This window comes from Chlamydotis macqueenii, chromosome 1, assembly GCF_036417535.1.
Source record: "Chlamydotis macqueenii isolate bChlMac1 chromosome 1, bChlMac1.mat, whole genome shotgun sequence".
Classification (NCBI taxonomy): Eukaryota; Metazoa; Chordata; class Aves; order Otidiformes; family Otididae; genus Chlamydotis; species Chlamydotis macqueenii.
Window position 1 is genome coordinate 134,710,811 of NC_141556.1, and position 23,497 is coordinate 134,734,307.

Genomic DNA, 23,497 nt, shown 5'->3' on the forward strand with positions numbered 1-23,497 from the left:
GAATCATGTTTCACTTGAGATTGGAGATAATGGCATAATTTCACTTAATACCAGGGCTTTCTTGTAGGAGAAAGAACTTACAGTACTATCACAGGGAAGGTATTCAAGTCTGAGTGCCCTGACATCACCCTCCTGCACCTTTTCAGAGCACGCTGAGCAAAGCAAGGAGGGAAAGGTCTCGCTCCTCCAGACAGCTGCCTGCAGTTTGTCCTCAGGAAGGAGGATGCACTGTGGGCGTATTTAAAACACCTATCCTAAACAGTCTGCTATTACAAATGGAGTTAGAATTTTATTTTCGTCAGAGGTTTATCTGTGCATCTCTCCCATTCCTGATGATTCATAAGCAGTAACCTAATGCAAAAGACAAGAACACTTCATTAGGAAAAGACTGCAATCCTGTCTTGCTAAAACATGACTTGGATCTAGAAAACTCTACCAAAGAAACAGACGCTTTGGTAAGCAGATATTTGACTCCCTGAATTTCAGCCATGGGAACACTTCAAAAAGACACTTTAAAAATTGACATCCTTCTGCTAGAGTGCATTGTAGCATTGAGGTTTTCACCCAAGAGATAGCATCTAATCCAACTGGAAGATGACTACATTTTTCCTTTATTCTTTGCAAGTTCAGATGCACTTAATAAGAGAAGTTAAGAGGATCTGATCCACAACATCGGGCACTCGTGTGTGGAAAAGAAATCTGGCCACCGTTTGAACAGCAGAGATGATGCTGGAAACATTGAGTGACCAACAAATATAAGACCATTTAGCCTAATATTCTTAATTCTGCTTGCAAAATTCAAAATGGTGTCAATCTGCAATATATCCTAAAGCAATGGGGAGCTGAGAACTGACAATGGATTTGCTGAGGAATGGTACACCATCAACTAGTTATAGTCTAACTAGAAGACTTCACCCTAGCCAGATGTTTTTTTCAAAACATCCAGGTGTGCTGATGAACCAGACGATCGCACGCTACACTGCTAACAAGATATTCCTACTACAAATCTTGTGTGTTTCTATTGTGCTGATGGGTCAGTATATGATTGGCTACAATCTGGATGTTGGATGATTTGGAAATCAGACTTGGAAAATAAAGAGGCAGTGATCAATGTCTAATGGGAAGGGGAAAAAAAATCTTGTTCTTACTCCCAGCTGACTCACTGCTGTCTTTCTCTGCTACAGCTTGCTAGGAAGAGTTTTGATTACATGACTTTCCAATTTCACATTACTGCTAAATTATATAGAGCCCAGAAAATAGATCTTGCAAGGTCCTCCCTTCCCCAGTAGTATGAGCTGTAAGGCAAGAATCCTTGCACACTATCAGAGCTACTAGCACGCTGCTGTGTCAAAGCAATGAGAGCGTGTGAAGGTGATGCAAATTGTGCTATATTTGTGCAATCCAGTTAAAAACAATTGCAGCAGACCTTGAAAAAATTCTCTTTCCCTTGCCCTTCTTTTAGAGAAGAGTCTATGGGATCAAGGATTCTACATCTCATAGGGCCCTTAGACCTGGAACTGCTGCTTTGTCAATGTTAATCCCTCCTATTGTTTTCTCTTCATCCCACTTATTGTTCAAAATAGACGCTGGAAGGTGCATTTTTGCAGCAAAGTTGGCAATATGCGTATCGACATCATAAAATCTCTTCTTCTTTTATAACTGTAAGAGTTTTCAAAATCCTAACTCTTTAATTAACTGAATTTGTTAGCCCTCTACAGCAGTCATCCATATTGAAGTGTTAGCAGGAATAATGTATTTGCTTCGAAAAACTTATTAACATTCCTTTGCAATGTTGATGCCAGCTTCAACCTTTTAAAGTGTTCCTGAAGACCTGAACTCTGTTTCTCAAAATACTTTGGAAATACTATACAAGATAACAAACAAAAAATTTAATACATATTACATTACAATCAAACTACAAGGTAGCTCATCGGGAAAGTTCTTTAAAGTGTAAGTAAGTGCAGCACGTCACAAAACAACAAAGTGCTTTTTAATTGTATGCACCCTCCCACTGCTTTTGCAAGTATCCTTGTCCCAGTACTGTGAGAAGTAATCATTGCAAGTTTTTGCTTTCGTCCATATAAAAATGTCAAACACTGCAACATGTGTCAAAACACACAAATAGCACCTGAAATGCAGCCTGTGTCATGCCACATACTATGGTTTCTCAGGTCTGTGCAATAGCAACTAACTTTGGTAGAGCACAGAAGTACGAGAAGACTCCACATCGTGTGTTACCCAGCACTGGCTCTTGGTATCCTCTCCAACTCATCCAAAACAATGTTCAAGGAGAGAAACTACTTCTGGGTTATAAATGTTCTTTTTTTTTTTTTTTTTTTTTTAAAAACAGAGAGGAAAATTTCCATCTTTTCTACTAATTTATCCCACCTCCATTTTAATCCTTGAGTAGATTAAAATAAGTAAATCTACCTGGTCTAAAAGTTGTCAAACTGTTTTGATGCATAATTTCATATTGCTTTTTGTTTGTTTGTTTGTTTTAAACAGATCACAGTCATTATAGCGGGAGTTGTTAATGTGATAGTTTTGGACCTTAGTTTTCCCTGTATTTAATGGCAACACTACAAACCTCTTTTACAGAACTTCTTTTATGTAAATATATGAACAGACAGTAAAGTGCTCAAATACTACAAGGATAGTACTGAAGATAAACAGGGACAAAGCTGAGGAGACATTAAGGTATGAGCAATGTCTCCGATGTGAGCTGTAGGAAGAAGCATCAGGGCAATCACAATGTCTGCTAGAACAGCAGTATCTGGGATTACATATACTTCAACATGTATTTGTTCAGGATTGTATTTAAAAACCAACTAGCATGAGTGAGCTTTGCTTTTTTATGAAAGTTTTCTATGAAACCTCAGAATTCTATGATTCTGAGGTTTCCTACCAAATTCCAGACAGGACTGAGGAGCCCTATTTATACATCCTTTTTGCAGAACAAAGCCCATCAAACTGTGAACTCAAGAAGAAAATACTACTTTCCTTTAGAAAGCACTACAAAATATTTTTGTGAGTCATCACCATCAGCTGCAAGTTTAAATTCTGAAAAAAATAAAAGGAAAACATAGTAAATGCTACTTGCATGCAGGAAAATGCACTTGAGGGCACAGGGATTATAGTAATTCAGATGCCAGTAGGTTAAACATCAATCTGTAAGTGTTAGTTGTACCAGATTAATGAAGCATCTGTGCTGTTTACTCAGATTTGTTTTTCCTTTCAGCGATTTATCAATTGTAGCATTCCAGAAAATAAAAGCTTAACAAATTCTGTTTATGCTGCTTCTTCACACTACTCTTGTCATCTATATTTATTTAAATGATGTTCCTCATTTCTGACATTTTCCCTGGGGCTTGAAGAGCAGGTGTTCAGATATAGCTCCAAGCTGTCAAAAATGAAACTGGCAATGATTTTAACAGATACAGGGCTGAGGAAGTACAAGAAAGTTATAATTTTGAATAATTAAACACCACACAGGTTTTGTTAGACGACATCATCATTATCCAAAGGATATATTAGTTCAGATTTAATGATAAATGCAAAACGGGATGGTGGTCATGGTGGGACTGATACTGGAGACTGGATTTGAGTTCTCATGCCCAAAGCATTTCTTTGCAAATCTAAGTAAACTACATTGGCTCTGAACCAAAATCCATCAAGATTGCTTCTGTTGCCTCTCCTGGGCCCACAATTAGGGAAACACTTGTTCTAGAGAGACCACTTAGATAGCCTGATGTGGAAAGAGCACATCATTATGTGGCACTGCTCCACCTTCCCCTCCTGACTTTCTGGCCAAAACTGCTATGTGCAGTGAATCTTTATCACTTACTTCCTCATCAAGCAGCAACGCTAGTTGATTGTGTGGCTACTTCATAGTGTACACACATGTACTGGAATAACATGAGTAAGTGTAAGCTGTTATTTGTAGTTGGGTCTGTAACAGAAAGTACATATTTAACTATCTGTTCCTTCTGGTAAGTTCCAGTAGGCCGACTCTTTTGCTCCTCAGTCAAGTAGGTTTGTGTAGATTTATTCATTTCAGGAGCAAGGTCTGATCAAGACTAAAGCAAAAAGAGGCATAGTGACTTAATGTTTTTGAAAAATAATAATAAAAAAAAAATTCTTCAATACTTTCAAGGAAATCACTGCTTCTTGCTGGCTGAATCACCATCAAGTGTTGGCATAGCTCATGGGCTAATCCAGATGAACAAAACACATAATTTATCATCTTTCCAACAAGAAATTTTTAACAGGAAGCAAAACCTCCAAAAATATTTTGCGATAAATCTCCAAGTGACAGTAATGAATACATTCTATTGCTGACCAAAGAAAATGAAAGATAAACAGAAGTTACAAAACATTTTTTTCATACTCAGGTTTTCCTAAATTTCAGCCAACTCCAATACGACTGATACTAAGAGAACTAAAACAGAACAGAGAAAGTATTACTAACAGATCGAGAGACCCTGAACTGGCATAAGGAAGAATGTAGCAGTCCTTTGGATGGGCTACTGCTATACTTTGGACTATGGTGAAGACTACAACAAATGGCAACTGATAAATAGTTTTCTTTTTTTCCTAAAGGGCTTCGTGTTTGGACTTCATTATTAACTTCAGCAATACCATCAGAATGAATTGCCTACTGCAATCTAAAAAAACAAGTGCTATTAGCTGCAATCATACAGCAATAATTGAGCACTCTTCAGCTGTTAGCCCAGTGCTTTTTTCAGTGTTTAGGAAAATCGAAGTGACTTACAGCATGCCAAGTAGGTAGGCTGCTGCATCAGTTTTGCAAATGAATTAAACCAGGGGCTGATAGATACTGGCAAACATCTATCAGTTGCTTACTCTTTGCTCATACAACTCGGGGATTTTGGTACTTCCACTCAGAAGTAGCAAAGCAGTAATTGCACAGATCTACTAGGAAACTACCTAAATCAATCTCAGCCAAAATTGGCATGTAGAAGTTCACTCGCCTCCTCTACAAAGAAGGAAAACCACTCATCACTGCCCCGCTTCTGGAGAGGTGGATTTTCTGTGCTTCATTTTTCAAGTTGGGTCTACGTGTACCACTGTAGGCATTCACTATAAAAGTGGCAAAAGCAAGAATAGTGAGGGTCAAACTGAAAACTGGGACTGCAAGACTGAGAAAACTGCAAACGGGAGGTCACGCTTCTCATCAGCTGCAGGAAACACAGAGCCAGAAGCTGCTGAGGCTGAAGTGTGCCCAAGAAACAGGCATACTGCAAAGCACTGTTAACCTGAAGCATTAACTTACAATCACTTACCTGCGTTAACACATACACAATGGAAATGTAGCAACTGCCATAATACCATCAGTAATTACTCAGTGAGCCATCTTCCAGGGAACAATAAGCCATGCACTTCAGAAAATGACTTAAAATGTCTTCTTTAACCTCAGAAAAGAGCATACAACCTGCTTTTCCTGGCTAACTAGAACTGATCAGCTCTTTCTAGTACATATACTGTAAATACAGACATCTTCATGTCCCAGGTACGTCTTATGGAACAGGATCTAAACCAATGAATCCTTACAGCCACCCGTGATGCGTTCTGCAGAACGGTGTTGTTTGGTCAATTTCCAGATTTGTTGTTATTCTGACTGAATGTCCACTTTCAAAATAATGCCATAAAAAAAAGAATGAACACTCCTTTATTAACAGAACAGCATTTATACCTTTCACACTGCCAGTCCAGCTACACAGAAAGTACGAGCATCCCCAAGACATCGCAGTGGTTTAAAATGCTCTGTGCAAAACCCTGTACGGTCAATATCTGCCATATAAACTAACATCTGGAAGCAGGGACAAATGTTTGAGAGAACTTGAACACAGACATCAGAGACAAATCAGTTACAGCAGGGAATCACTGATGAAATAGAAAGGCAATTAAAAAGTCCTGTTTCTGGCCCTGCTGCCCCTACCCCCTTTTTATGTTAAAATACTATAATTAAGACTTTTTTTTCCCCAAATTAGTCTACTCCAATGTGTTTTTTTCCTTAACATACTTTTGCAATCTAACGGAAACTTAAAATAGTTTTTCCATCTAATTAAAAAACCTCAACATGCCTGTGTCCTTATGCAAAAATTCCTGTTTTCACTATTAAAAAAATTATACTTTCCATGTAAAACTGACTTCTGATACCTCTTTGAGCATTCAAATACACTGTAACATTAAACCACTGCAATTAATTTCAGGATGAACAACATGAGTGCCAATGTGAATGGTGTCACTGGAACACCACATATTCCTATGGTTCAGAGCTATCCCACAGTAAGACTCTGGAAATAGAGAAGAAATGATGTACAAAGCACTATTTATGAAGTTTGAAATCTAATCCTTTACTTAGTAAAGCACAAAACTGAAGCTAAGTATAGGGCAAAAAATCGCTTGCTAGAAAAAAAGTATGTGCTCTTTTGGAGCACAAATTGCTAATTTTTAGGATTACAGTCACTGCTGTCTCTTGACTGTCTGTAAAGCCAAGATTAACTGCTAATCTACAATGAGGGGAAGGAAAATAAATCTTGTATCTTGACAGTTCATATAATCAAATCCTATTTTGTGAATTGTCCAAGTTCTAAAATTTATAAACTTTCTAAACTGAGTTTCATGTACTGTGGAAAAAAAAATAAACAAAAATTGAAAACAACGTTGTGTCTAGTCTCTCAGTTTTGAGCATCATACCAAATCATGGTTCTGCTGTGCACTCGGTAACTTCAGTGTGTGTTTGACACAAAACCTTCCAAAATGGAGTGGCTGAAATCTGTGTTTCCAAGGGTAGGCAAGAAAAACCTGAAACTACGAACAACTGGAGACTGGGAAAATACTGACAAATCACCATATGTGTTGTGATGATGGAAAAAATTAAGTTTTCACAAAAGGAAAATACAAAGTAGACTACTGTCAATTTCTGTTTAAGAAAAAATGCTGTTACTTTGCCATTTCTCTTTTTTCTTTTTGTTATATATATATATATATATATATTTCCTTTTACTGTCTGATGTTTAAATACTAGTTAGTTTTACCAAGAGATATATATATAATCTATTTGTATTGTGGGGATTTGCATTAGTTGTGCCACAGTAGTGTTCACATGCCAATATCATGTGCTATCTTATTATGCTAGGCACTCTGCCGAAGAATTTATGATCATCTATTTTACATCTGTCGTGACAAATATCACAGCTTCTACAATACAATGGACTACGGGCCATTACCATATTGACCCCTCCTTCATATTAAGTATCTGCAGACTAAAAAGAGAACCTACATCTCTGGAGATGTAGCTATTTTCAAAAGACTAAACATTCAAGACTACATATTTCCTCATATTTATTTTGTAACTGCATTTTTCTAAAACATATTAAAATAGAAAAGATGTTCATCTGATTCATCATACAAAGAAAATACCAACATAGTAATAAAATACTGAAAATATATGAAAGCACCAAAACATTAAAATATTCATATTGGCAAAGACTCTAAGAATATATTTTTTTTTTGCAATTTTACAGTAAAGTGCTATTCAATCCACTCAAATTAAGGAATTGGCATTTTAATAGCATGGTTATTACTACCTTAAGTTTACAAATTACTTTGTTACCTTTCTCAACAAGACAACAACCCATTTGGTTGGAAGTAAAGCATTTGAATTGCATGCACAAGAAAATAACCTAAATAACAGCTTCATAGTAAGCAGTGAACAATGCAAGTTGCCAATTCATTAAGAAAACAAAATACTGAGAAGCAAACTGAACAGAAATGAGATTAGTGAAAAATTAAGAAAATGTACATGTGGTAAAACATTGGATAAATTAAGAAAGGACAGAAGACTGTGCACCAAACGGTTCTGTAGACTTGCCTTTTACATGGTAATTTTTTTAGTAACTATATTGCTGCTTAATTAGTTAATCAGTTTACTAATGCATTTTTTTAAACTGCCCTTTTCTATGTCCTAAAAATGATACTACGTCTACAACACATTGGAGAGATACTGTGAGCAAAAAGACAGAAGCAGAGTATGACCTTTATTCTTCCTCAATAATCTCTTCTTATCTATTGAAGTCATCAGACAAAACTAAATGATCTGTTACAAAGCCAATTTGTAGCAAAAATTAATTCTAGTAAAGAAATTACTTTAAATTTTTAGACCTCATCAAGAATGAAAATTTTAAACATATGAAATATATCATCAGTCTCCTTTGAAGTGTTTATAATTTTAATATACATATTTACAGCCATGAATAGAAAGAATCCTAAGTTCTCCCTAGCTTCATTCTCCATTTCTACAACAGTTTCTGAGAAATGGCATATATAACACTTTCATCTTGTCTTCAACAATATTTAATCTTCGTGAACTGACTTTCTGTTTTCATAAATTCATCTCTAATTTAAGCATATTGCACACCTCAGAATAAGTTCTTACACTGACTATTTATTAGCCTTTTTTCCAACCGATAAGAGGTCATCAAATGTCAACAAGTCAACTCTCACATTCCTTCTGCAATTTGACTATAAGTTGCTTTAAAAAAAAAAAAGGGGGAAGAATAGGAACAGTGTCTTATAATTATTTCACTACTGTCTTTGGAATCAAACAAGGTTTATATTTCTCGTCAATATGGCTGTGTGTATGTTATTTGGTAGGAAATACTTACAATAACTCTGCATTCAGGAAAAGCCCAAAAATAAGGTATTTAACCAATTAAAGCAATGAGTCTGAATTAACAAAATGATTACTAACAACAAATATCTTCCTTTATATGTACTTATACATAGATTATATAAAAAATCTGCCTGTACTACATAATTTCTGTAAAGTTTCCTGAATGAACAAGTTATCTTTAGAATACACTCAAATTGACTGCTTGCACCATCTATGAGAGCAATTCAGAATGTAAGAATGAATATGGTGAAAAAAAAAATAAATAATATCTTCAAAGTATTTGAATAGAGAAAAAAACCAACATAAACAGTTTTAAATTATGTTATTATATTTGGTTTCCTCCTTCCAGTTCAGTAGTATTTACGGAATTGTACAGTGAAAATAGGTCCTAGCTCTAAGATCTTCCTCATGCACTGTTCTAAGTGTCAACTTTCAGTAACTTCCTTTGCTGGTCATTCATTTCTTCCTTTTCTTTTTTTTCAGCAAATTGCATCATCGTTCACAAACGTCATTTTGGCAGTTGCAGAATCTGAGCGCAGCACTCCAATCTCTTCCACTCCAACCAGGCAGCACATCCAGTGCAAAACTATTCTTTTTAGCTTCTCTGGGTCAGGTAGAAGCAGAAGGCAACAACAATAACTGATAGTAATGATAAAACAACTGACAACTGCTGAAACCAGAGGCAGTGATCAATCTGCTCTTGAAGTCTTTTATTAATTTGCAGTATATGAGTTAGCTGAAAACAGAAATAGTTTCATTAAATTAGAAACATGAAAGTACTTGTTAATACAGCATAGTATAAAAAAAAAAACACAAACAAAAAAGAGACTTCTCTTACTGACTGATACCTTTTGTACCTCTACATACTTCAGAAATCACTTCTGCTAAAGAAGCTTCAAATCTTAAGAATTATAGAGTCTATATTGTCTACATCAAGCAGGTGACATCTTTACATTAGGAAGCAAAATGTATCGCTGAGGCTGTTTGATACCTCAGATGTGTAATATACACAAGAGAAATGAGCAAATTGCATTGAAAGTAGTATTTTATTAAACTATTACCATGCAACAAAATAATTAAATCATTATCACTGATTTAGTTACTTTCAATTGCTGAGCTTTTCAAGTAGTATAATTCCCAAAGTACCAAAGAGGTTTAGCACAAATTCTTTTTATCTCTATCATATTTTATAATTTTGTTCAATGTTCAGCACAAAGAAATACCCTATTACCTGTATATGTAAATCTTCATTGGTTTTTGCTGGAATATTAAATGTATTCTCTTTTAATGTCAGAGAAGAAGGCTTACTACTTTCTACGACATGACATCTGAGCCTGTAAAAGGAGAAAAAATATGCACCAAAAAGAATAAATTTAAAGTAACATTGTATAATTAATAGTAAACAGCCCATCTAACAGTTAATATATGTGCTTTATCATCTGTTATGGTTGATTATTTTTCTAAATTACTATTTATATGATTGTTTGAAAAGCCTTCCTCAGTCCACCAATTACGTTTTGACAGCTTTTGATAAAGAAAGCAAGATCAAAATGCACACTCAGTTAAAATACGTCCTTATAATTTGAAATTCAAAGCACAGGATGCACTGGATTGTTCAAATACTTACTACCAGAGACGCAACAATTCATTGAACAGCAAACAAAATCTAAAGGTTTTATTTCCATTTTAAACCTTAGCAACAACATTTTTTATAGAGTCCACCTCTTCCACAGTTGAAACTGCAGGAACAGAATTTCAAGACACAACTGAAGGTAGTGGAATCCTACGCAATACATAAAATGCAGCAGAAGCTCTTCCGATAACACACAAGTCTCTTAGTGTGGAAATGAATTAATTTACTAAAGAAATGGTTAAATTGAGGCTGTGACATTTTTCAATTTTAAGGAAAGAGAAACAATAAAACTTCTCTGGCAAGATAAAACAAAAAAAAGGAACAAATACATGTAATAAAATCTAAATGGATTCCTCGGGTAGAGTACTTGCACATATAATATTAAAGAGACAATAATTTTGTTCTCCATTACTTTTAATCTAAGTTTAATAAAAAGTCAGTTTTGTATTCATCAGTAACATATGTACATGGCACACTTTGCAGGTGATAAATTTAACGTAATCAAATAATCCCCCCTATTGTTACAGGGTCTGTCTTAAAAAAAACCACAACATTTAGGCAAGGAAGCTTAAGGTCACTCACATGATGCAGATTTTGTTTAATAGGGAAGTAAGGCATAAGCATTTGAAACAAAGACAGAGCAAGACTTGGGCATCAAGTCTCAAAAATACTTTTTTCATGTTAATTTTGGTAAAGGCAGCTCCAAAAAAAAACCCAAACCAAACTCCACCTAGGAACAATCTAAAGTAATAACACAGTGAAATTACTTTTTTTAAAAAGATGAAACAGCATCTCAAGTTCATGGCTCTAAGACTTCTAGATGAAAGAGAACTACAATGAACTTCTCCTATAAATGTAAAGTAATGCAACTAGATCTCAATGGATAAGAGAGAAAAGTAACAGCCATATTTAAAAGAGTGTATGGAGAAGCACATTTTCCTAGTGGTATTTTTACACCATCGAATATGGAAAACTCATATATGAACATGTGATAGGTTTTACATAAATTTTCTATAAAATTAAAATTTTCCCTAGCAGAAAGGAACTATTTTTTAATATTGTCTAGAAAACAGTTTTGCATTTGATATGTCTTCTTTCCTTGCTTGTTTCTTTTTAGAAAACTCAAGTGGCACAACCTTATTAATTAAAAAAATATAAAAATCTACTGTCCGTGTATATCGTCACATCCATCCTCATTTTTTCCACTTAATCAGCACAAGAACGACAACAACAAAAAGAAGAGTATGTGCAGAATAGTATGACATTTCATGCATTAAAAACACCTCTAACCTGTTACAATGAAGCAGAAACCTCAGCAATATACTTCAGTCAGTAAACACTCAACTGGGTTTGGACAATTCTTCACTGATTACAATATGCAAGTGCTATGAATCAGCTAAATGATAATGGTTAAAAATCCCCATGTCAACAGAAAACCATATGCTCACCTATGTTCCATCACTTTGGTCCTAGGGACTTCTTTCCAAAACTGAGTCAGTTCCGGTATACCTGCTCCAGAAGACTGGTCCATTTCTGCTGCCATGATAAGGAAACGATCCTGCAGAGAAGCTGCAAAACCTGCCCTCAAAGAAAAAAAAAAGCAAAGGTGTGCTTAGATAAAATTACAATCTTACAAATCATATAGAAGCATTTTTGAACAAAAGTACTTTAAAATGAGAGCTTGTTTATTGCAGGACATCGGACACCGACTTTCTAGAAATAAAAGTAATGAAATCATTCTCTTAAGCTCAACAATTTTGATTACAATCTTCCCAAAATTCTACAGTTTAATTTTAACAGAACTAGATTCATCAGAACAATTCAAGGACAACCCAGAGTTTTGTAAAGAATGCATTCTCCAGTAAATTCACTTGTTCTTGTAACAATTTAAGAAACTGGTTTACTGCAGATAAACTCCCACTGTAATAGAGCACAAGTGAGACAGCAGCCACTGCGACTTTTTCTTTCCTAAGACAAGAAACAGAATGGGCTGCAGACAACAGTTGCTTATGCCTAAGTGCAATAGCAAATCAGTACAGGAATTTACTCAAATTCTGTCTGATATCCATGGATTTTTACAAATAGTAACATACTGTCATACAACAGTCATGGGTGTCTGTCAATCTTACACCCTAGCAAGCACATACAACGGTTAGTACCTAAAGCAGTCACTCTGTTAATAAAACTTGCCCAGACTTCTTAAAAATTCTATCGTAAAACTTTATTTACCACCATGAAGAGAGACTATTATATCCAGTGATGTGCCAGGTTCACAGCTGCTGTTGCTGGGTTTAACTCTGTATTTTTCAGGAGCAGTTGTTCTCACCTATAAACAAAAAATACCAGGGAAGTATATAGTGAACGCATGCACAAACTGTGATTGCTTCATAACCTCCCTCATTCTGTAATAACTAAACTCCCCAAAAGCTTAAATATTAAGACATAATAATAAATACAGTTGTTAAAATTCTTCATTTTGTAGAAGTAATCAGACACTGGTATTTTGCTTTTTCCTCTCAACCGCTTCTATCCTTTCTTTTCTGGCATATGCTATTTTTCTCTCTTATGTACATATTTAAAGAGTCAAGAATATCAAACGGAGTGTGTGTTAAAATTTTTAATATGAAAGTATGGAAACATTAGTTATTAGCGTGTGTAGAGAACACAAGATGATGTGGTGGAAAACCAAATCAAGATGCAAGTCAACTCAGTATTTCTGAAGCAAACATAACTGCATTCATTTCTTTGATAGTGATATTTGTAGATAGAGCTTCATCATTTCAGAGCACTACTAACTTGTTCCCAGCCAAGATTTTAAAAGGAGAAAAATTCTAAAAATATGACTATTCAATACTCAAGCCCTTCTTTTCCAGGAAGTATTAGATTCTTACTAAAGAACTAACCATCACCATAGCTCTTTTTCAGTCAGTGCTCCTAATACCTGTATTACTGATTATCCCCTTTGGCATGGTACATAACAGGCATAAATTCAGCCAGATTTCTTTGATCTGCTTCAAACATGACAACAGAATAAAAAATTTAGACTGAAAAGTGGGTTTAATAGTATTTCTTCCTCCTTACCCAAAACAATAAAAAGTTACACATTTAGTAAACCAGGCCACACATAAAATACTTACCTTAAAAGCCACTATGTTTTTAGTGACATTTGTGAGAACTATCAAACATTTTTTCTCTCCAGTTTCTTTGGATCCAAAATATAGTTCTTCTGCTGGGCTAATAAGAAATTTTAAAAGAATTAGTTTCTTCAAGTTATCTTTACAATGTACCATAGAAAAAAAACTGACCACACCTACAGAAAAATAAAATACTTTCAACCCTGCAGCTACGGTCACTATAAACAGTTTGTCATCAAAGAAGCTGCAAAAACAAAATGCAGAACTTCTGTAGTGAAGCTCAGGGTTGACTCATGATCACAAGTGGACCTAGCTGCCTTAGCTGGTTACTGCCCTTGACTTCTTCCATCTGGAAGAGCCTGACCATCTGCAACAGCAGGAACAGCCAACAGACATATAGTCACTTCAGTCACTGCATCTTCTTAAGAGTGGTATGTTAATGGAAAGCATTACTACTTTTAATTTATGCTAATATTGAAGAGTATAAGGTGTCACAGACAGGGAGTAATTTCCACCTCATACATTTATGCTTGTAATGGGTATAGTGCACACATAAGAGGAGCTGGTAGATTTCTTCGAGTGGCAATCCTTTCAACCGCTACAGCTAAATTCACTTGTACTTATGAGTCAGTCTTCACATACTTCTGGTGACACATGCAGAAATAAAGTTATTGCTTGTTTTTAATATTCTTGCGCAATTAGGACAGCCATGCATGAAATCTTTTAAACCATATCAAACTAACCCAACTCATTTTGGAATAAGCATTCAAATGAACACTACTAGGCAAAAAGTACGGCATGCTCATATACCACAAGTTGAGAGGAAACTGAAGTAACAAGTAAAAAAATGTTTTCTTGCAATATGTCACATTAGGAGTATGCAAAGAACTGCCACACTACGCAGTATTACAGAACTGCATATTCTTTTCACATAAAAGCTTTTTGAAAAAGTGTGTTACATTTTTTTTTTCTCTTCTCCCCTTTTTATAATGCCAATTTCAAGTTACTTTGACCTCCTCCTCAAAAGACCTCCTTTTACAGTACCAATCCTTCTTTCTCCTCTCACTTAAACCAGTGTATTATCTGAGAAGAAAAATCCTTGGTGCTGTACGACAGGCCTGAACACTCATGCCGGAAGAGGAATTCAATGGTGACTGTGTGTGGGAGAACGGGCTGTGCCTGTGTTTTACAATGCATTAGATAGTTCACATGACAATTTTTTTTTTCTTTTTGGTAGGGAAGAAGGAAGAGTGCTGGCTAAGACAGAAAGCAAGAAAATGATGAGTTTAAAACGGATTAATAGGGTAACTGTATACCTTCCTCTCTTTTTTTTTTTTCCTCTTTCCAAATTCTCAACTTAAGTAACCGACAGTAGTGAAAGGAAGGATTGTAGTTGGAAAGTATTTTGGTTGTCTTAATACTGTACTATTGCACCTGTGTGTTATAGCAACTGCAAGATGAACTGTGAGACAGGAAAAGATTAACTAGCATCCCAATAAACCACAAAAGAGTTCAAGGAAAGGAACACCCTGCTAGAGCCTGATCCTTCTTGTTTCACTACCAACTGTGGCTATTGATTAAAACAAAAAAAAAAAAAAAAAACCACCCCAAAAAACTGCTTGAGGGCCACTGCTGTATGCCTATTGTCTGTGAACTCAACCAGTTCCATAGTGTTGGGGGTGAGCAGCATGTAAGTGGTGGGAGGGTGGGGTGTTCTATTTATAAGAAACAACCAAGTTCTTCAATTTTTACAGAAACACTACTTTCTTTACTCTGATGTGCGTGGGGTAACCATTTCAGCTTGTACTAGAAATTCTTGTCTCCAAATACATCACAACATGAGCTAGTCTTCTTCCAGACAGTGCAAGTAACTGCTGCTTTTTGTCTTACCAAATGTATTCATTTATTCAGGAGGAAGGCCAATAAAGACCGTTTTTTTTTTATAATAAGGTATGCATAGCAAATGCAATTGTGGTCTAAAACAGGAAGAGTTTTCATGCTTACTAGTAAGCATGAAATATGAAAAACTGAAGAGCACAAGTACCAGCTTTGGTCATAGACCAGAGCCAACCATACTAAGCAGGGACAGATAAGGAATATCCCTGCAGGGGGTCCAAGGAGGCCTGAGGCCTCATTGCATCTTCTGCAGTAGCAGTTCAAGGTACAGAACAGCTGCTGGGTCTTGGTGATTTAATGGTGCCAGAGCTGCTCTGCCTCAGCTTCCCAGTCAGGCTCTAGGCTGCTCCCTTCACAGGGCAATGCTGGTTCCAGCAAGGGTACAAATCAATTATGCTGGCAGAGTTTTAATCTCTAAGATAAAGTGCCTGTGACTACTTACAAATGGCATTATATATTATCAGTTCTATACATTTCAGTTCAGTGTCCCGAGAAATAAAGAGTAGTTCTAGCTTCTATAGAGTTAGATTATTAAAGAGCAACAACTGTGCATACTCTCAAGAGTTTACTTACAAAAAAAACCCAAAAAAAACCAAAACAAAAAAAAAAACAAACAGCAAGGGCAACAGAGACATCAGTATTTTATTTTCCATGACAGCAAGACTACAAGCATTAGCATCTCTACACTTGACTGAGTTTAATCTTTCATCTCTTTCATGTAATCTACATGAACTTCAACACTTCTATTCCAAGAAATATTGAAATATTTTAAGAAAAAAAAAAAAGGTATAATGGCGGGGGCACGGTGTGTGTGTTACCCTTGTTTGGGATTTTTTTGGTGGTTGGGGTTGTTGCCGGTTTTGGTTTGTTAGGTGTGTTGTGGAAGGGAGTTGGGTTTTGGGTTTTTTTGTTTGTTTGTTTGTTTCTGAGATTTTCTTTTCTTAAAAAGTGGATGGAAGAACATAGCTGCTTCTGTCATAGGGACAAAAAGTTTTAGACATTTTTTTACAATCACAATTCTGCAGTCTATATGCCATTGTCCTGCCATACAAGAAACTAAGTCTACACAGAGGAGGTTTTTGCACAAAGGGCTATAAAGATAGTTTTAATTTCAAAAAACAGGACAATTAGACACATACAAAATATTTTTTTATGCTAATGAGCATGTCATTATTCAAATTCATTCCAAAACTAATTCAGTACAGCACTTACAAAATTAGCTAAGGAATTACCTATAAATTAGATATTTTCTTCATTCATCTAATAGCAAACTGGAAGTGAAAATAAAAGTTAACATCTACATAAGTTTCTAAACAAGCATTTTAACCTGAAAGGCAATGAGAAGAAAAACTGACATTGGCTCTTTTTTTTTTCCCTAGTTTAATGATAAAAAGCAGATTTCCTGCAAGATGTAAGCATCTTGGATGACAAAAATCTTCTGAGCAGGTATGCCATTTATACAGAGCACTTCCCACACAAAATAAATTTGACTCATTCATTAAGTTTAATTGGTGCAAGCTACTAGTGTAGACATTTACAACATCTTAAGTTAAAAGAATTCAAGCAAGATTTAACAGAGAAAGCTGTCTTACTAAATGCATTGTTTTTTTCTTAAGCCAATGCAATCAAACAATGTCAAACCACCGCTCTCATTACAGATAAGCACAGGTTTAACTACATCCAATGACAGACAGTTTCTCAATCTAAATAAAACCATTAAGGGCTTCTACAATTCTACGAAATGTGCACCTACTAATCAGTAAAAAAGCATGCCAATGGTGACATCAAAAGATTCACTAAAAAGATGTAAAACCAGAGAAATTCTATGAGCTTTGTGAAAGCCATTCTTAAAAGGATGTTTTTAAGTTTTCCTGTCATAGTCTGAAAAAAAATAATTTTGAAAACCAACTAGTTCAGTACTCAAGTGTCCAAGGCACACTGAGAAAACAAACAAACAAAAAAATCAAACAAAAAACAACAAAAAAAAACCCCAAACCATTAAGAAAATTATTATTACCTGATATGTAACAAAGGTCCTTTAAAAGTGGTTAATGCTTTCTTTGCATTTTTTGGTTTGATCTCTGTTTTGTCAGTTTCCTCTGATTTGGAAATTTGTTCTACAGAATTCATCTGAGTAAAAATGATAGTTATAATGATTAACTAGAAACCTGAGTTACACATGTTACAGAATCATGCAAGTATTTCAAAGAGTACGAGGAAACTATTTCAACAATTTATATATTACAGACCAAGCTTAGTACCTATTCATTCCCTGAAGCTGCTTGAAGTCCACTGAACAAAATGATTTGTTATAGAAGTTACATAATGTGTTAAACGTGCATGAAACAAAACTTCTGCTTTTTTTTTCCCATGTATTTTCCTAATGCCCAAGTTGGTTACTTTTGAAAGCCTCAGATACGTGAAGTTATAGTACTTCAAATATTTAACATTATAAAGCACTGATGTTATTCTTCCACTGCAAAACTTTTCAATTAAAAACACACCCCAATACAATCACTTCAACACTGAACAGAAAACACGATAACAATTCCACACTTTATTGTATTGCAGAACTACTAAATATATCTTCACTGCTTTTACATGGAACTTTGAAGTACTGGAGAGCTTAAAAGAAATAACACTGATTGAATCGGTGCATCCAAAACTGCAGATACCTTAGGTTCTGAGTGTTTTCCTCTATTGTATTAAGAAAATACATGTCAGCAGGCCTGCATATCTTATAAATAAAAAAAGAAAAATGAAAGAACTCTGGAATTAAGTGCAAAATAGGGTGGGGAAAGGAATACAGAAGACAAAGAATTAGCAACATCATGATCAGCTAGCTGAACGGTTTGCTTACTTTTGGTTTTATTCCACTTAAAATACACAGAGAAGATACAAAGATAATTCATTCTATGTCAATTTGAAGTACGGGAATAAAAGGAATACAAAGTCTTATAGAAAATAGGTTTTATAAAAAGAAGTAACACAGGAATTTGTTGGTTTGTTTTTTTTTCTTTTTATAATTACAATTATAGTAAAAGGTTATTGTGCAAATACACCACACTAGTTATGTGTTGGGCTTTATTTTATATAAATCTACTTAAAATTACCAGAGAAAATATTACTACAGCACACATTGAAGGTAGAGGCATCTACAGGACAGGCACTTATGAACAGAGTTCATCGCTCATGGCTTGTTCTACTCTGCAGAAAGAAATAAGCCCTTCTAAGGGATAAGAGGAGGCACACATAGGTAAAATAAATCAGATGAATCCTTAGTGATGACAAGGGTCTGTATGTAAAGACTGGTAGTGCAGTAAATAACGAAGACTATCTCACAGGTCATGTGAAATCTGCTAGTTTGGAAGCTGGCCTTATTAAAAAAATGCTTGAATATCTGTATTTAGACACAGACAAGTAAAAAATAATTAACTTAGAAATAAGAAATGCCAACCATTCTGAGACAATAAGGGAGTACTTCCAAAAAACACATTTTGGAAAAGAACACAACATTCAAGTGGCAAAAAGTGGTGTACTTGCTGTGGAAGAAATAGCAAGTATTATTTTTAAATACATGAACAGAAGAATACCGAGTTGAAGCAAAACAATAATCTACTTTTTACAGAAACAGTACCAACGAGATGGTCCAAAATTTAAAAATTATGTTAAAGGTCTTAAACATGCCTTAAGATTAATTGATACATGATGAGCATCATCTTAGTTAATTGAAAAGAATGAGTAGCAGCTTGATTACACTGTATAAAAGAGAAAAATACCATAAACCAAATAATTATTTTTAAGAGTGAAAAAAGGTAAAAAAAAATAAAAATACCTTAAGTAGAAAGCTGAAGTCAGTCAAGCAAACAAAAAACAAACACACACTGAAGCTATTAGCACCAAAGCCAACACACACTGAACAGGAATTCTGTGTTTCCATACCTGAAAATTAGAGCTTGGAAGACGTGCTACAACCAGAACAGGCTACTGAGTCTAATGGTCAGGAAGTCACCATGGTTATGTAATGCTTCTTTTTGACCTAAAGGTCAGTGAAACTATCTTTTTTTTTTAATAGCTAGCCAAGTTGCAAAGAACAGCTGGACTACTTAGTGAGCTCTGTGTTTCAAATTACTCTGACAAAAAACTTAAAACAGTAAATGAAACAAAGCGTAATATTAAAGTATTCTGCTCCATTAAACAGTAGTTTTGTGATTTATATCCCTAAATTAATTATGGCACCAAACTAGTGTTTTTCCTACTATTTTCAAGAGCAATATTCCCACTGTCATTGCATATTCCTAAATATCACTTCATACAGACTTGTGTAAAACAATGCCTTTATATTTCTGGATAAACACCACTGCAGGAAGATTATATCGTAAAACAGGATTGATAGATTAGGGATTATTCTCTTGAGACTAAATGAAAGCTTTTATATGTTGAGATTTTATCAATACTTTAAGAAAACAAATTAACACCAAATAAAGTATAAATATTTAACTGTTAATATTTTCTCGTGTACATACTGACTTAAGCATCTGAGAAAACTAGATGCATTTTAAGATGTACACCACTAGATATCCCAAGATTAAAAATAAGCCAACTAGAAACACATAACCTTTGAAGACAAAATCAGAAAGCTTTTAAATTTTACTGTACAATTCACTATATTCCAGGGATACAGTAAATATTTGGTACACATTTTACTCATTCAGAAGCGTGGAACTGGTCTCAACAGACTAAGCAGCAAGGTTGAAACTGCAAGTATAGTTTTCAATTTTACTGGGTTGTTTTGTCAAACGGGGGGGGGGGATGGGGGGGGGGGGGGGGGGATAAAAAAAAAATAAACACACAAAAGTAAAAGCCTGACAAGAAACAAAAATTATATGCCTCATGTCCCTCTTTGTAACAATTTAACTAGCCTTGCCTCAACCTGCAGAGTTAGATACCTTTTTCTGATTAAGGTTTTGCTCTTCATTCAGCTCCACAGTCTCCTTGGTATCTGCATCAATCTCTTCTTTAATCTCTTCTTTACTTTCATGCTCGTCTTCACTAGTAATGGGTCCATTTTCACATAAAGGAGTTTGAAAATCATCATCAACCAATGGAGGATAACTGTACTTGAAAGAATCCTAAAACATAAGGAGATTTTTAAAGGACCAGTTATTTATGAGGATGAGGAATGTCTTCTCTAATATTTTTAAAAATTGAAATACTATCAATTATTTTGTTTCACAACTTGTATGTTCCATTTATCCATTTTAAGTTAGATTCCTGTTTTTATTTTATCATAATTAATAGACAAAAACACAGTCAGCTAATGAAGCCACTGAATTGTAACTACTGTTGTTGTTTAGTCACAGCAGAACTGTAGAATCTGGTCTATTGAGGATCAGCAGTCTTAATGCTGAAGTTTTGTTCTTAGTTCTAGGAAATGTGGTTTAAAACCTATGACAGCTATTTCTAAAGAATGTCCCAAAAGTGATGAAAAACTTAAGTCCTCCTTTGTATTTTAGTTTCATAGTAACCACAGTTTAAAACCAAAACAAAAACAAAACCACAAAACAACTCCAAACAATCCCTCAAGTTTAACCCAGTGTGTAGACCTTTAACACATTCTGCAACTCAGACCTCAGTCTTTGGAATGCCAAATCAATTTAAAGATCATATTCAAGGCACCCAAGTAATACAGAAGCAGCATACTTAAGTTCTCGATGCTCCAGAGAAAAGGTATGTTTTCTATAGGAACATCAGTAAAAAAATCAGTTCGTGCTAGAAATACTCTTTACATTCTCAAAATAGTTTTATTACATCTTATGTAATGAAGAGGAGTTGAATGCACCATCAGCAAGTTTGCTGAGGATACCAAACAGGGAGGTGCTGCTGACTCTCTTAAAGGATAAGATACCTTGCAGAAGGACCTGGGTAGATTGAAGCATTGGGCTATGATTAATGGAATGAAAATCAACAAGTCCAAATGCTGGATTCTGCATCTAGGATGGAGTAATGCCAAACAAAAGTATAAATTGGGACGGGAGCAGTCGGCTGGAGAGCAGTCCTGCAAAAAGGGCTGGGGAGCTGCTGGTTGACAGCAGGCTCAATACGAGTCAGCAGCGTGCCCAGGCAGCCAAGAAGCAAACCCCATCCTGGGATTTACCAAACACAGCATAACCAGCCAGTCAAAAGAGGTTATTACCCTGCTGTATTCAGCACTGGTGTGGCCTCACCTTGAGTGCTGTGTGCAGTTCTGAGCCCCACAATGTAAGAAGGATGTGAAGGTCCTCAAATGCACCCAGAGGAGGGCAAGAAAGGTGGTGAAAGGGCTGGAAGGCATGTCCTGTGAGGGGTGGCTGAGGACTTTGGGCTTGTCTGCTTTGGAGAAAAAGAAGCTGAGGGGTGACCCCATTGCTCTCTACAGCTTTCTGAGGAGGGGGAATGTAGAGGGAGGTGCTGGTCTCTTCTCCCTGCTATCCAGTAACAGGACACATAGAAATGGTTCAAAGCTGCATCAGTCAGGGGAGGTTCAAACTGGACATTACAAAGCATTTCTTTACCGAGAGGGTGGTCCAAACCCTGCAACAGGCTTGCTAGAGAGCTGGTCAATGCCCCAAGCCTGTCAGTGTTTAAGAGGCACTTGGACAATGCTCAGTCCGTAAGTTTCAGTGATGTCAGCTTATCTACTAACAGGGTGAAAACCTCAGACAGGTAAACAAGACAGATTTATTTGGATGCTTGATATATGGCACTGAATAACTCTATAGTCTATAAAATGTGTACATTCTATAGACTAATAGCTTTCTTTTACAGCAGATGCAGAGAGTTTACACTACTGTGTTTGGCAATTGTGGTAGAGGTATCTTAATCACCATGGTGATACTTCTTAAGATTACATGTACACAGTGGCCATGAAATCACATGCAAAATGCCTAGTGATGTCTTAACTTCAGTGCACTGACCTATAAAAGGTCCTTCCAAGAAAATAAGCTACAGTCTATCAATTCAGCTACCCAGGTGAAGAGCACAGAATTCTAGTACACATATTGGCACCAGTGCAGAGAATCTCAGATTTAACAAGGATGAACTGCCCATCTTTGACAAAGGAAAACTAAAACTCTGCTGTATGGTCATGACTTGCATCAGTGTGTACACACTGTATGTACATCATCTTGCACAAAATGTTATTGAAGAGGCAACAAATCTCCCTGGCCAGCCAGAAACACATCTGCCTTAAGAACTGGCCTGTTCCACCATTAATATTCTACCAGTTCCAGCTGTTGATGTGGGATACAACAGACTGGGAACACTGACTTGTGTTTCACTGACATGAAAATGATTAGTGAGTGGCTTTTGAGCACCTAACCCTAATTTTGCAGACTGTTTATCATTAGCTTGCTCCTAAATCTGTTTTGGGCAATTCCAAAGTTCTTCAAGGCAAACCTACTATAAAAAGAAGGACATCTGTGCAATGTGGACACAAACCACTCAAAGCCAGGTACATGGTATGCAACACTTCTTGATTAGCAGTATGGTAACAGCCACAGCCAACAGACACTGATGAGAACTTGAATGGAACTTAAGTTTATATTCCAAAGTCCTGCAGAATCCAAGCTTCTGTGTTCCATAATTAGTTTTAATACTTTTGATACTCTGGAGTCAACTTTGTCCACTAGTTGTCTAAAAGTAAGCAAATTATTTTCATCCTTTCTTAGGTGGCTTACAGAAAATCCTTGATTGAAGCATTTTCATGCTAACGAAAGCCTCACATTCATCCTTTGAATGACCCTGAGTCACAGTAAAAACAAAACATACTTAAAGATAACTTGACTGAGATATTGAAGCTTGAAGCCTTCTGAATCAGACACCAAACAATTCCCTTGATTAAGCAAAGTAATGATTGACTCTAAGTTTAACATTAATTCTATTTCCAAAATTGATTTTTTTTTGTTAATTCCAAAGCTAGTGTCTAGCACTCTTCTTGGATACTTAAATTTCACAACACTTACGTTCTCTGTATCTTCCTAAAGTAACTAGCCAAATGACCTGCTTCACTACTCGTTTACATCAGGCAGGATCTGGCTCTTTCAAGATGGATCCTAATAGGGGACACAGCAGAAAGAGGATGAGAGCCTATTTAGG

The 23,497-nt window shown here is 35.7% G+C and overlaps 1 protein-coding gene across 4 annotated transcripts in view; it reads right to left on the reverse strand.

The window, feature by feature from the left end:
* Positions 1–8,634: 8,634 nt before the first annotated feature.
* MOSPD2 (motile sperm domain containing 2) overlaps positions 8,635–23,497 on the reverse strand; it is a 37,984-nt gene continuing 23,121 nt past the window's right edge. For 2 of the 4 annotated variants that reach the window (XM_086767788.1, XM_086767779.1), the window contains exons 9-16: positions 21,589–21,828; positions 20,311–20,493; positions 17,379–17,491; positions 13,469–13,565; positions 12,561–12,657; positions 11,780–11,909; positions 9,930–10,032; positions 8,635–9,434 (exon numbers count right to left, since the gene is read on the reverse strand). In XM_086767788.1, the coding sequence (XP_086623914.1) occupies positions 9,294–9,434; positions 9,930–10,032; positions 11,780–11,909; positions 12,561–12,657; positions 13,469–13,565; positions 17,379–17,491; positions 20,311–20,493; positions 21,589–21,828 (1,104 nt within the window). In that variant the 3' untranslated portion in view covers positions 8,635–9,293. Of the gene's footprint in view, positions 9,435–9,929; positions 10,033–11,779; positions 11,915–12,560; positions 12,658–13,468; positions 13,566–17,378; positions 17,492–20,310; positions 20,494–21,588; positions 21,829–23,497 lie in introns of those variants that run through there. The other 2 variants (XM_086767796.1, XM_086767805.1) reach the window with 2 other exon arrangements.